The sequence below is a fragment of the Chironomus tepperi genome, unplaced genomic scaffold (assembly GCF_022539635.2).
Source record: "Chironomus tepperi strain 1889 unplaced genomic scaffold, CSIRO-AGI_Ctep_v1 contig_376, whole genome shotgun sequence".
Taxonomy (NCBI): domain Eukaryota; kingdom Metazoa; phylum Arthropoda; class Insecta; order Diptera; family Chironomidae; genus Chironomus; species Chironomus tepperi.
Window position 1 is genome coordinate 2,825,595 of NW_027226498.1, and position 13,093 is coordinate 2,838,687.

Genomic DNA, 13,093 nt, shown 5'->3' on the forward strand with positions numbered 1-13,093 from the left:
AAACTCGCTCATTTTCAAGCGAATGTTAACTAGGAAAGGTGGAGGTTGCCTATATACGCTCAATTAAGCTTGAACAGGTTTATTGTAAAGAGAGAAAAATATTTACACAAGTTCTATGCACATGCAAAATTGTTTTCTAGTATTAGACATAAAAAAATTAGAAACACGCTTAATTGTGTCCCTACTTCAAGCTTAAAATTAAATGATTAAATTATTTCAAGTTTTGATTTTCAATTAGGTAAATTATTTTTTTACAGATTGAGTATTTCGATTCTCAGCATCCTTTTTGAATTGCAAAACATAAAGAATGATGGATAAAATAATATTAAACAGTCATGACATGAAAAACTGAGAAAAACTTTTCAACTTTGGAAAATGTGCTGTGTTCGTTATTTTCGAAATCAAAATTTTTGAATTTAGTTAGACAGACAAAATAGTTAAAAACACAATGTTTACTTCATTTGAAGTTAAAAATATTCGAAAATTCGAAATCACGCTGTAAAATATTATTCTTTATTTCCCTTTTAAAAAATACATATTTGACGATTTTTCATTATGTTTGGTGAAATAATTAAGTGTAAGTAACATTAAAATCATTAACTTAGATGTAACTATATGTGGACAATCAATTATTTTAGAAATATCAATGGACAAGTTGAAAATTTCAAATTTTGTTATTGAACTAAGAACAAATTTGAGATCTGGAAATGTTTTCATTAAATTCAATGAGAAACTAGGCACGGCAAACACCAAAATACTACTGAAATCTAATGAAATACTGATTAAGATAGACGATGAGGAATATACGATTGAGACTGCAGATTATTTCCATATTAATGTCAAGTCATTTTACAATTTGGTAGTTAAGGATTATTTTATCAGTTTTCGATTTATTACCGATGAAAACCAATTCAATTCTGAACTCATAACAAATCCGGGTAGTGGAATAAACTTTCAGAAGCTATTGTTCAGCATCGGTAATGAAGATGTCAAAATTACATGTTCCAACTGTGAATCATTGCTTACAATCGAAAAAGAAGTAAATTTCAAACGAATTTTGGAGCTTCCTTCCAGTAATATGGCAATAAGTGATTGGTTTTGTCATCGCCATCATGGAGATAAAATATTCAAAAATCCAGAGCATTGCAACAATAACCATGTGAATGAAAAAGAATGCTTTAATGAAGAAACTCAAGTGTTTAAGCCAAAGATTAATGATATTTTCTATGGACCATTTCATCTTTTGATAAGTTCTCAACTATTGGAGATGAATCGTTTACGGCCCAAAAAGAATATACCCGGATTGTTGCATTGCAACAGATGCTTGCAGTTATTGTGTCAACGAAGTGGAAATTCATGCCTGACATTTTGGTGGGAAAACGTTAAATTTAATGGTAAATATTTCTATAACGATATATCTTCGCCAATTGATTTGGTCAAGAAAGTCATTTGTAATCATTTGTCCTGTGATAGTCTCTCGTTTTTATCGCCAATCATAAAAATAATTTTCGAATCTGTAAATCCAAGTACGGGACAAAAAATTCACATTCTAATCCAAGTCATGGACAAAAGTTTAAAACTATTGAAGCTTAATTTAGAAAGCTTTAAAATAATGGAAGTTAAAACAATAAAAGTAATGTATTTAAATTTAAATCATTTAAATTCTGACGACGACGAAAGAACATTAAAATATTGGCAAAAAGATATAAATACAATGACTTTTGAGTTTTCATTCAAAATGTTTCATATATTCACGGAATATTTAGACGAGCAATCAGCAACTATTCCTGAAATGTATCGTTTTAACAATTCCTTTCAATTAAGTTATATTGAAATTGATTGAATGCTTTTTTATTATATTAATTTAATTAATCTGAGAGACATGTACGCTTGTTAAAAACTAATGAATGAAGGATTCCTTGAATAAATCATATATTATTTTTTGAATATCAAATATTTTCACTCTAGATAAACTTTCCTTAAGCTTTTCATTAGATATAGCTGATTCATTATATTTCCTGCATTGATATTTGGACAATTCCTTAGGTATAGATATTTTATATCCAAACAGTTTTGATAAATGTGATCGAAAATTTTCTCCGTTATTTTTTCATTACCTAAAATAACATCATATAGTAATGGATGAATAAACGTCATTTGAACTTACCATTAAGCTTTAAAGTGTGTAACCGATGAAGATGTTTAGTAACAACTTCGATAGTATCATCATCTACTCCATCAACCTCTCCCAAGTCTAAGATCTCAATAGCTGGACAATTTTTTACCAAAGCTTCTAATCCTTCTCTTTTAAAATGAGTTCGCGCCATATACAGTTCACGAAGTTCATTGAACTCAAAACTGTCAATTAGTGCAAAATCTGTAACCTTGTAACAATTTTGCATGCGGAATATACGAAGGCCTCGAAGATTTTTTATGGAAAAGTAGCATTGATTCTGAAACTTTCCTGTTAATCCATAATCTGAAGAGAGAGCACATATAATAATTAACGCAATTTATTCTTCCTTTGCTGTAAGTTATTACCTGAAATTTTACAGCAACTATCCAAATTGAGAAACCTTATTTTTGTGAAATGACAGAAAATTGTTTGTAAGGCATCGTCTGCTAAATTTGTTGAGCCACCTAAATCAAGATGTGTCAATTGTTCATGAAATTTAGTTCCTAGCCTTACAAACATGACTTCTGTAATATTTGATAATAATGCGAAATATAATTCCTTCATATGTTTTTTAGGTGTTCCAACCATTAAAGCATCATGAATTCCTAGATCAGTTACTAAATCGCAGGCAGTTATGTCAATTGCTTCTAAATATTCACACTTTGATATTGGTACTAAGCTATAGTCAGTCACATGAGAGCACTTTCGTAAAAATAATCGCTTCAAGTTCTTTAAATGTGTAGAAATTTCCATTAAAATAGTTTCTTCCACTGCTGGAGATTCAGAAAGATTAAGATCTTCTAACTCATCTTGTGCTCTTATTAAAGGAATAAGTCCGTATTTATTATTTGTGACACATCCATTAAACGTAAGCGACAATGATTTTAATTTTAGACATTTCACTTCAGATAATTGTTGCAGGAAATAGTCATCTGTTTGTGTATGTGTGAGATTAATGACCTTTATCGTGTCACCATATCCTTTTAGATAAAAAACAAAGTGATCAAGTAACTGATTTCTATCTCGTCCATTTAATTTTCCCAGACAATAAGATAAATCAATTTCTCTCAAGTTTGGTGCTTTCGAGACCATATAATCAAAGATTTTGCGATTTATAAAGGCATTTTTAGCTAAAGAAATGTGATAGCAATTCTCAAAGACAAATAGGCGCTCACTATAATCGTTTCTGACGTGCCATGTAGCAAATATTGTGTTTGATTCAATCTTTAGTACTTTTAAGTTTTTTGTCCAACGAATAATATTCTCGAATTCTTCCTTCCTTAATATTCCATTGCGGAAGTAAATCTCTTCAATGTTAAGACCTTGAAATTTGAAATTTTATCATAAAAGAAAGATGCCTATTCAGTGGTGAACAAGCTTTGTGTTGCACAAAAGTGTGATCGCATGTCGTGTGCGTGCGATGTGCCGTGACACAAAAAATGTTGCCTACCACTGTTCTAAATTAATAAAACTCACCATAATCAAGCCAAAATGACTGAGCAGCAATATCAAAATTTCCGGTATTTAAGGAAATGATTGGAAAAATCCTCATCGTGTCAACAAACTGTGAAATTTGAACTGAAAACTCTTTATAGTAAGAGTCAACAAAGTGTAGTACGAAATTTTTCGAAAGCTTTTTGTACATGCATGCTGATAGAAATTTTCGAGAAACTAAAGCTACACACTTCAAATCACTTGGATTTAAAAACTTGAAGATATGAATGATGATCTATAAATAAAAATTGATTTATATTACGTTAGATCAGAAGCTAATTGATCATTACAAATAAATTAATTAGATTATCTAATAATTTTTATTTAGATAATCGATTTTAGTTCATTTTGCAAGGTCTGTCTTACTTCCATAGGTATTATGTCGAAATTTGATCCCTCCTGTATTGTATTCTCTTCAATAGGAGGAGTTTCGGTTAACAAATCATCTTTACTTTGTTCTGGCACTAATAAAGTGTCTTCATAGTTATCTACTTCCTCGAAATTGATACATTCGGGGTTCAAACTATAATTCACGATATCAAAACAAAGATTCATATCACTGTCAGTTTCTGTCGTCATGCTTTCATGATTCTGTTCAGGCATGATTTCGTGATCTTTTACTGGATTTTCAGTAGATTCTTGAATAGACTCACTTTCATCTGGCATAGAAACTTGATTTTCTTGATCATGAGATTCTTGATAATTATTTTGGGGTATTGGAGGAGGTGTTGGCGGTTCTATATTTATGTCAAATTCTGAGTAATCAATAAGACCGAAACTAAAATATTTATCAAACTCTGAAGGCACATATCCCATCGATTATATTTTTTTTCCTGCTTTCACTGTCGTTAACAACCAAATTAAAACTAAATGCATCCGAAAGTCGCAATTTCAATAATTATAATTAATATCTTCTTCTTATCGCATATTGCATCATTCTCATTAGGTGTGTAAATCTATTTTATTAATTTACGATATTTTAATTTATTGACAGTAAACAAAAGCGAACAGTAAATGACGTTGATCATAGATGATGCACAATTCTTATTTTCCTTTCTGTCTCGATTATTGTTTTGTCAAGATGTTTAACTTCTTCATCCTCACGCACATTGTTGATCTTTTATTACAATGTCTAATACAGTGGTTGGTGACCTTTATGACACAGCACACTAGTGTGTCATCCAATTTTTTTTATCGGAAATCCACCGAAATCCATCAACTGTATGCTGTGTGCGAGTCTTCGGTCGAATCTTAACACCAAAGTGCATCGTGAAAAATAAAGGGATGTCCATCACTGGTCTAATAAATGTATGCAAAAAAAATCTTGCTGTTACCCCCTAAACAGCTTATTGAACAACATCTTATCTACCTATATTCATATTAATGTATTATGTTTAATACAGAAGGAGTTCCCAATTGTCATGTAGAGATGCTGAAATTCATAACACGTGATTTTGCAAACATATGCAAACTATAGGATATAAGGAAATAAGTCGGCCTCGCATGCTTATTTATTTGCTTTTCAGTCGAAATTATTCAGAAAATATACTCGGAAATCCAGATTATTTCATAATGTTATAATAAATTTATTGTGACCACAAATGGTGAGTCACTGGGGCTCGTTCATTAATTACGTTTGGTTTTTATGGTAAAGGGAATCTGTGATATCATAACAGTTTAAGCGAAATAAGATTCTTTGCATGGAAAATTTGTAATGAGGAGAGTCTAAAATTATTTTTTTTTTTTCATGACATAATAACTGAATGGTCCCATTTAAGATTGCGAAATAGAGCTTTTAACGTATAAAAATTTGTGCAACGCTTAAAACAAATAAGTTTAAATAAACGGTTTTTTCCCTTTTGAAACTATTTTTTCTACCTGACCTGACTATACCTGGATGTTTATTAGAATTTTCCTATGAGATTTTCCAAGTTTACTATATAAACTCTAATTGTCTAATTATGAGCAACAGTCATTCAAGACATTTAAAAAAAATCCCACCAATAAAAAAAAGAGAAGTGAAAATATCTACAAAAATATTTGGAGACTTTACCCATTATGTAGACTCCTAAGAAGAGTAATAAGAAAAATAAATTAATTAAAAAAAGTCGCTAAGGTGATATTTAGCTGTTAAAGTTAAGATCAGAAAAGCTAGAAAGATATAAAAGAAAGTCGAGGAAAGTGGAAGTTTCTCAAAAATTGCATTTTGAAAGGAGATAATCGAAAAAGAAAAATCACCGTTTTCTGAAGAAAGGAAAAAGAATAAATTTATATTTTTAATTGTGATTTAAGAGTAAAATTAATATTAATAAGAAAGTTTAAAGTTTAATAACTGCTAAAAGAGTGAAAAAAGTAAAGTTAAAGGCTTTAAATTGAATGAAAATAGCTCACGGAAAGTTTGGCACAGAAAATAAGAGATCCAGCGAACGACGCCATTTTGATATATAGAAATTGCGTAGTAATTTTAAAGAAAAAAATAACAACTTCTCATCATCTCTTTTGTGCGCAAAACAAGTCAAGCGAGTTACGACGTTAATAATTTACATAAAAAAGAGGCAAAGCTAAAAGAAAGAGTGTATTGAAGAAGAAAATTTGTGAACTAAGTACTTTTTTAATATAATTTAGTTTTTTCTGTGATACAAATTTTACAAAAAACAAGGATTATTAAACAAACAACAACTGCAACACAAAGAAAAGCTTAACAATATAAAAAGTTCAATTTAACTAGTTAAAGTGCAACAACAAAATTTCACTCAATAAGCGAAAGTATTGAAGATTTTTGTTTCGGGTTTTTAATATAGGTGAGTTACAACAGATTTCTCTTTATTCATTTTATTATTATTATTTTTGTGTGTGTATATACAAAAATGGTGTCTGTATGTCTGCATACATAAGCATTTATTTTACTGTTTGTGCATAATATTCCGTTTAATGGATATATTTTTTCATATCTGTTTTCTTTAGTTAATACCTTGCTATACATTTATATGTACCTCAATAATAATATTGTCATTTTCTTTTTATCCCATTTTTTCTCTCCATGTTATGGTATGTCTACCTGTCTATCCAACATATATGACTCAAAATTTGGTTCATAAAAATATAATCAGAGAAAATTCGATTTTATTACTCATCAAATACATAAGTTTATAACGAAAAAAACACAAACAAGCAAAAATCGAAATGGGAACTAACAACAAGGTTTATAATGACCATCAAAGGACATTCAACAATACAAGTCCAAGCAATAAGAAACAGTACTCATCTCAAAGGCCCTCGCCATCAAAGTCTATTGCTATTAAATCCCCGAACAAAAATTTCAACGTTGCGGGAAAAAATAATTATTATAATAATAATTATAACAACAACAATAGTGTTAATACTACTAATAATAATGCAACTCGTCTTAGTCTCAGTGGATCACCAACAAGCTCATTCTTTGCTGCAAGCAAATGTTTTGAATCACCATCGCCCGATTCTCTCCCGAGACCACCGACAACATGGACAACTGAAAACTTTAGTACAACTACACAAAGTAGCACAATTCATCGCGTACGTAAAGCATTAATTATGCCAACTGAACCTATTAACAATTCTTGTGCTATGGAGTTTGCCGCGGCATCCTCGTTCATCGATAGAAATGATCATTTTACGCAAAGCTTAAAACTTTTGCTCAACGTCAATGCATAATTTTTTTACATAAACAAGAAACGATTTTATTTCTCAAATCTTCAATTGTTCTGGATGTACCTTATAAACAAACCTGTAAAATATCATCAGCAGCAAACTACAACAACAATTATACATTTTTGAGTTCTTTTATGTAAAAACAATAACGACAAGTTCAGGATTCTTGCAAAGAAAGAAACAAAATCTCTAGTAAGACAATATTTTCCTTTCTAATACTTAATTTCTTATTTTTTTTCTTAACTATATTAAAATTGTTTTTTTGTGATATCTGAAATATTTCAAACTTCACCCAGTGAAAATTTATGTGAAGAAAAATATGACAACAGCCTGATTTGATGAAAATAGTGATAGTTTATAGAATGTATAATATATGTACATGCAAAAGCACATTAGATATTGGCTTAAGTTGAAAAATTTCAGATTCTGTTTGAATTGATTGATTTTTTTTATATGAAAAATTACCATTTATGTTTCTAATAGTTTTCAAAAATTGTACAAAAATTCAAAACAAAATTTATTTAATTTAATGTTCTGTCCGTCTTGTAAGGTACCGATCAAAATTTTATAAATTTCTTCATATATGATGTTAATCATCAATCCAAAATTTTTTATTTTAATTTTTAACTGATTTTCCTTGATTTTTCAACACATTTTTTTTTTTAATATTAAGTTAAACAAAATTTTATTTTATTATTGACGTGATCGTTTTTATTCGATGAAAACAAAACAAAACTTGCAGTGCATTGAGTAATAAAAGTGCAAAGATAATAACTAAAAGAGAAACTTCAAGAAATTTGCATTTGTGTTTTACAAAATCATGCAAAAGTCATTCATATCTCTCTCCACACTTTTTATTAAACTCACAATTTTCAAAAATAAAATAAACCGTACGATATTCCTAATAGTTTATAATTGATATAGAAATTGATCTCTCTAGTTTTATTGATGTCAATATGCTAGTACAAAAAGCATAATCTGGTCAGCAACAATGCACTTTCCTCGATTTTTTAAAGCAAACTTTTCCTGGATCTTAATGGTCTGATAATTAACGGTTTTTTAGAATTCAAATTTTAAATATTTTTGATATAAAAAATCAATTTTTGCTATAATTTCAAAATTTGAAATGAATTCTGAAACTTGTTGAAAATTAAATACCTGTTAAAATTTGAGTTCTGAAAAATGACGGATTTGAAAACAGCTAGAATATCAAAGCAGAAGGGAAAGTGTATAGACTGAATTAAATTCCACAATTTGGTAGCAAAATTTCCACATCAATTTTCTAAAATAAAACATAATCTTATATATTAGTAGATTCGTTCGATAGTTGCTTATCAAATGAATTTTATAACTGCATTGAGATTGATATGAAAAGATTATCGCATGATTTTGAAACAAACAGTAATAAAACTATTTTTAGTTATTTTTTCGAAAAAAAAAAATTAATGATAATAACAATTGTATAGGTGTTTAATACAAATGAAAAAGATAATTCTTTTTAAAAAAAACTTTAATGGTCCAAACCAAAATTAAAATTGAATGAATAAGTGATTATCATTAAAAGATTCTGATGAAGGAATATTGATCTAAAATAGATCAATATAGAAACTGATGACAGAAAAAAGTTAATGAAATGAATGATAATTAAAAAATGATGGAACATGTATAAAGAAGAATAAGAAAAATTTAAACGGTTTGGAATCACAAAATATTATAAAAATACAAACAAAGTAAAGAAATGATGATAAAGAGAAATTAGAAAGCCATAAATACATTACAAGCTGTATAGCTATGATGATATAGTAGTCAACAAAAGTTCACGAAATTAAGCTATGTGCATCGAAAGAGATGATGAGAAAAATTGCAAAAAGGGTTGAGAAGCAATTAGTTGAGAACAAGAACCGTATTATTAATATCAGCATTAAAGTCCAAAACATCAAAATAATTCAAGATTGTGTTCCTTTTTAAGGCACTTTATAAGCGCCGAGCTTCCACAGAGCATGCACATTAATTGAGTTATTTTGATGATTGCAATTAATTTCTCCATTAAGCTCAGTTATTGTTCTGAATCAGTTACATTTAAATGAATTAACGACATTATTATGTTGACAGTGTAATGAATATGTTTAAATTATTATATTATTGATAGACTTAAAATTGGAACTATCATCAATCAGTTTAATGTCAATCAATATTCAGAGTTGCATCCGAGCAATACATAATATGTACTGTTCGGTATCTGTCAAATACCAAATTATCATTTTTGAGAATTCTCAAAGCGATAATAATTGCAATATTTCAACTGATTTGCTACTCTGAAGCATTATATGATTTAAATTGCATTTTATTATTTTTCCGTGCAGCACATCACGACAACAGCGATTATATGACTCTCATGTGATTGTATTTGTCATGATGTGCTGCTCGGTATTGTTTTCATCTTTTTGATTGTTTTGACTCCATTTAATGAACTTTTATTCTTTACTGATTGCTTCTCAATTCCTTGTAAACATGGTGATTGAACTAAAATTAAAAGAGTATGAATGAGTGACATCGTACAGAAAAAAAGTATTTCTGATGTGTAGAATTTATATTATAATTTTTAATTTTTCGCAATAGCAATTTCTTTCAAAATTAGCCAAACAAAAATTTAAGCTGAGAAAAGAAAATGACGTGTTCGTGAATAATATCAAGGTATTTTTGTGTGATTATTGTCAAATTATTATTGAATCAAAAAAAACTTGTTGGAATGAGAAAATCATTACAAAATTCATATTATAATTGATGTTTTTGTAGAAAGATAATAATATAAAATTGATAAATTTTTGAATATACTTTGATGTTATTTAATGAGCCGCGTCACAAAATTTAAAGATTTTTAATCAACTCAGAATTGTATTATGAAAAGAAAAAAATTAATATCATAGAAATTTTAAAGTGAAAAATAATACCTATCAGAAAAGAAATTAAAAAAACCAAAATCAATGCAGTTTTGAATGAATCAAAAGCACTTTTTTATGATTTTTTGATCTCTGAATTTTCCACCTTATTGAAAATTCAAATCTTCAATGTCACGATAAAAATAAATATTTTGTAAATTCAAAATTGCATATTATCATGAATATCCAAAAAACTCAAGTACTATAAATCCAATAATGTATAACATTTCAAACACACAAAAAAAAATATTTGTTCTTTTCGGATGCTTAATTTAGATACAAAAAAGTATAAATTTCATTGAAATCATAAAGAAACATTCTATCACACGCAAAATAGTAGATGAACTTTTTAAGTCCATTTTTTTCAAAAAAAAACCCCGTAAAATATCCCTAAACAGTGCTTGGCAAACTGCACCAAACAAAATTATTTAAGGTGTGCTGCTAGATTTTTAAAATAGCATAATTTATTGATATCAACTTGAATGTTGTCTTTGTTTAAATTTTTGCATTAATAGCCAATAATCGTTGATTTTCAAAATCTTTCAAATGTTGTCCTTCTCATAGTAATTTTAATATTTATGGACAACAGACATGCATCAACGATGAGGTTTTATCTATTTGTCTGATTATAAAAAAAGATGATTTGAGTAGGCGATAGTTAGGGTTTTAAGTATCAGTACTGAGTAGTTTATCCAGTACCAATATTTAAAATCAGATATACTATTCATAAGCTTATAAAAAAATTAAACATTGACAATTTTCATGCCAATTTTGATTTCATTAAAGGCCGCCAAAAACTATTCATCCTAAAAAAAAAGTTTGTTAGGCACTAACCTAAAAGCTACTACTATATGTAAATTAATGAATAAGACCAGAAGTAAGATCAATTAATATCAAAGATCTATTACATTTATAAGATTTAAAAAAAATTGCATATATAAAGTATAAAGACAATTAAGTATCTTTGAACAGAGTAAAAAGTTCTTGAAACCCATTGACATAGCGTATGACGTATAATACTAAATAAGGATACTGAATGAAGGCTATAAAACAAAAAAAAAACTATGAAAATGAAGAGAATTTTTTAATTTGACAAAGAAATTGTTTCTTAGACTGATGAATTTGAAAATTTTAAGAAAGGAAGGAAGTAATACATATGAAACTGAAGAGAACTTATTGAGTTTGTGAACTTTTGAAAAAGAAAGGTAGGAAGAAGAAGAAGAAGAAGTGAAAAAAATCAAAAACGCTCTAAAAATTATTATTTTTATAAGAAATCAATTTAAAAAAAAAATTACAAAAAAATGAAACACAAAAATACAAATGTCCCAAAAATCATTAAGACAAAGTATTCACAAATGACGCTGTTGAAAGTAAATAGTGGGTGGGTCAACTGTTTTTTCGGTTTGTTTTTATATTTCATATGGCACGTGGGAACATTTTATAAAAAAAAAAAGAATCATGTCATGATATGTAAAATTAAGCGTCATTTATGGATAATTGTTGTTAATCCTGATTCCAAAAAGTTTTTGTTTAATCCCAAAACAAAAATCAATTTTTATCCTATCCTTAATATCCCATCTTTCCCAATGGACTCTTTTTAATCTCTCTACCCAACTACACCATCCAAATTTTTGAACTTTAAAATTTCAAAAATATAAATCCCCAAAAAAATTGAGAAGTAAATAAAAAGATATGAATATTTTTATCCCCAATTCCTTACACCTTCATCCCCACTAAAAAGAGTCCGCCAAATAAATTGAAAAAGAAGAAAAAAAAATAATTATCATAAAATGATGATATATCGACGATACTTGAAACACTACATGCTGACGATGAGGAGATGTCCTAGACGAAGAAGAAGACGAATGCAAAAGAGAGATGAATTACGGCAGCATTGTTAATGCTAATGACAATTATGACGATATTCTTCACACAAAAGAACAGACGACTACATCATTTGGCACGTTTGCTTACTCATTTATGGTACGTATGCAGAAAAAATGTTTTTGAAGTTTAGTTAATGGATTTCAGGTCAATAAATGCTGATGCGGTTGCTTTAAAAATGGGTCGAAATCTGCCGTCATAGAAACTTCGTGTCGTACCGTTCACACGGTGACATAGCAGTGCTCCAGCGAATATCTAGCGCAGTTTGAGTTTTTAGACTAATTTTTTAATCCAAAAATCATTAAGAGACTGTTCACGTATGACGTTACAACAGTTTTGTGTCGCAGCACACCTTTGTGGTTAGCATCGACAAAAACCCAACACAGTTTAGACAGCACTGCGTTAAAAAATAGACTTTTTCCAAAACAAGACAATTCTGTGAATTTCCATTGTTTAAATCAGATTCAATTCATAAGTTAATGACTGTTATATTAGGAAAGTCGTCCTTGAGATCCAAAAGCTACATAGCGCAGTACAATGATGAAATAGTGTTAGCTTTAGTTAAGTTTAGTCAGCTTAACATTCGGACAGAGATATACACAAATAAAGTGTCAGATCCAGCAACAGTATTTTGATTCCTAGTTGACAAAAATACGTTAAAACTGAATATCAACTAGACTTTGACTTGCCATTAACTAGTCGTAACGTATTGTTTATATTGTAAAGTATTGTCCACTCGAGGTTGTACTCTAAACTCCACATAGAAACTTGATTACAGTAAGTTAGTGAGTAAAACTAGTTCGTTAGTTCCTTCTAGCAATGCAAAGATTAAATTTTTGATTCCAAAAAGCAATTGTGGTGCCATTGGATCCATGATTCTATTTGTTCATATTTCAGATAATAAATAAAAGTT

At 28.8% G+C, this 13,093-nt stretch overlaps 3 protein-coding genes across 6 annotated transcripts; 2 read left to right on the forward strand and 1 right to left on the reverse strand.

Moving 5' to 3' along the window:
- Positions 1–449: 449 nt before the first annotated feature.
- LOC139096246 (uncharacterized) lies at positions 450–1,954 on the forward strand. The gene is made up of 2 exons (XM_070647957.1): positions 450–577; positions 639–1,954. The coding sequence occupies exon 2, from the start codon at positions 647–649 to the stop codon at positions 1,841–1,843; it is 1,197 nt and encodes a 398-aa protein (XP_070504058.1). The 5' UTR covers positions 450–577; positions 639–646; the 3' UTR covers positions 1,844–1,954.
- LOC139096244 (F-box and leucine-rich repeat protein 13-like) lies at positions 1,853–6,191 on the reverse strand. Of its 4 annotated transcripts, none has more exons than XM_070647949.1 (7): positions 6,062–6,191; positions 5,040–5,738; positions 4,037–4,969; positions 3,653–3,905; positions 2,542–3,498; positions 2,168–2,479; positions 1,853–2,117 (listed from the first exon to the last, which is right to left on the reverse strand). In XM_070647949.1, the coding sequence occupies exons 3-7, from the start codon at positions 4,484–4,486 to the stop codon at positions 1,960–1,962; spliced, it is 2,130 nt and encodes a 709-aa protein (XP_070504050.1). In that variant the 5' UTR covers positions 4,487–4,969; positions 5,040–5,738; positions 6,062–6,191; the 3' UTR covers positions 1,853–1,959. The 4 variants fall into 4 exon arrangements, with proteins under 4 accessions (XP_070504050.1, XP_070504054.1, XP_070504053.1 ...); XM_070647953.1 differs by having other exon boundaries at positions 5,724–5,738; positions 6,062–6,093; XM_070647952.1 differs by lacking the exon at positions 6,062–6,191 and having other exon boundaries at positions 5,040–5,102; positions 5,724–5,738.
- LOC139096249 (probable serine/threonine-protein kinase DDB_G0291918) lies at positions 5,721–12,932 on the forward strand. The gene is made up of 2 exons (XM_070647959.1): positions 5,721–6,471; positions 6,781–12,932. The coding sequence occupies exon 2, from the start codon at positions 6,854–6,856 to the stop codon at positions 7,358–7,360; it is 507 nt and encodes a 168-aa protein (XP_070504060.1). The 5' UTR covers positions 5,721–6,471; positions 6,781–6,853; the 3' UTR covers positions 7,361–12,932.
- The last annotated feature ends 161 nt before the right edge of the window (positions 12,933–13,093 follow it).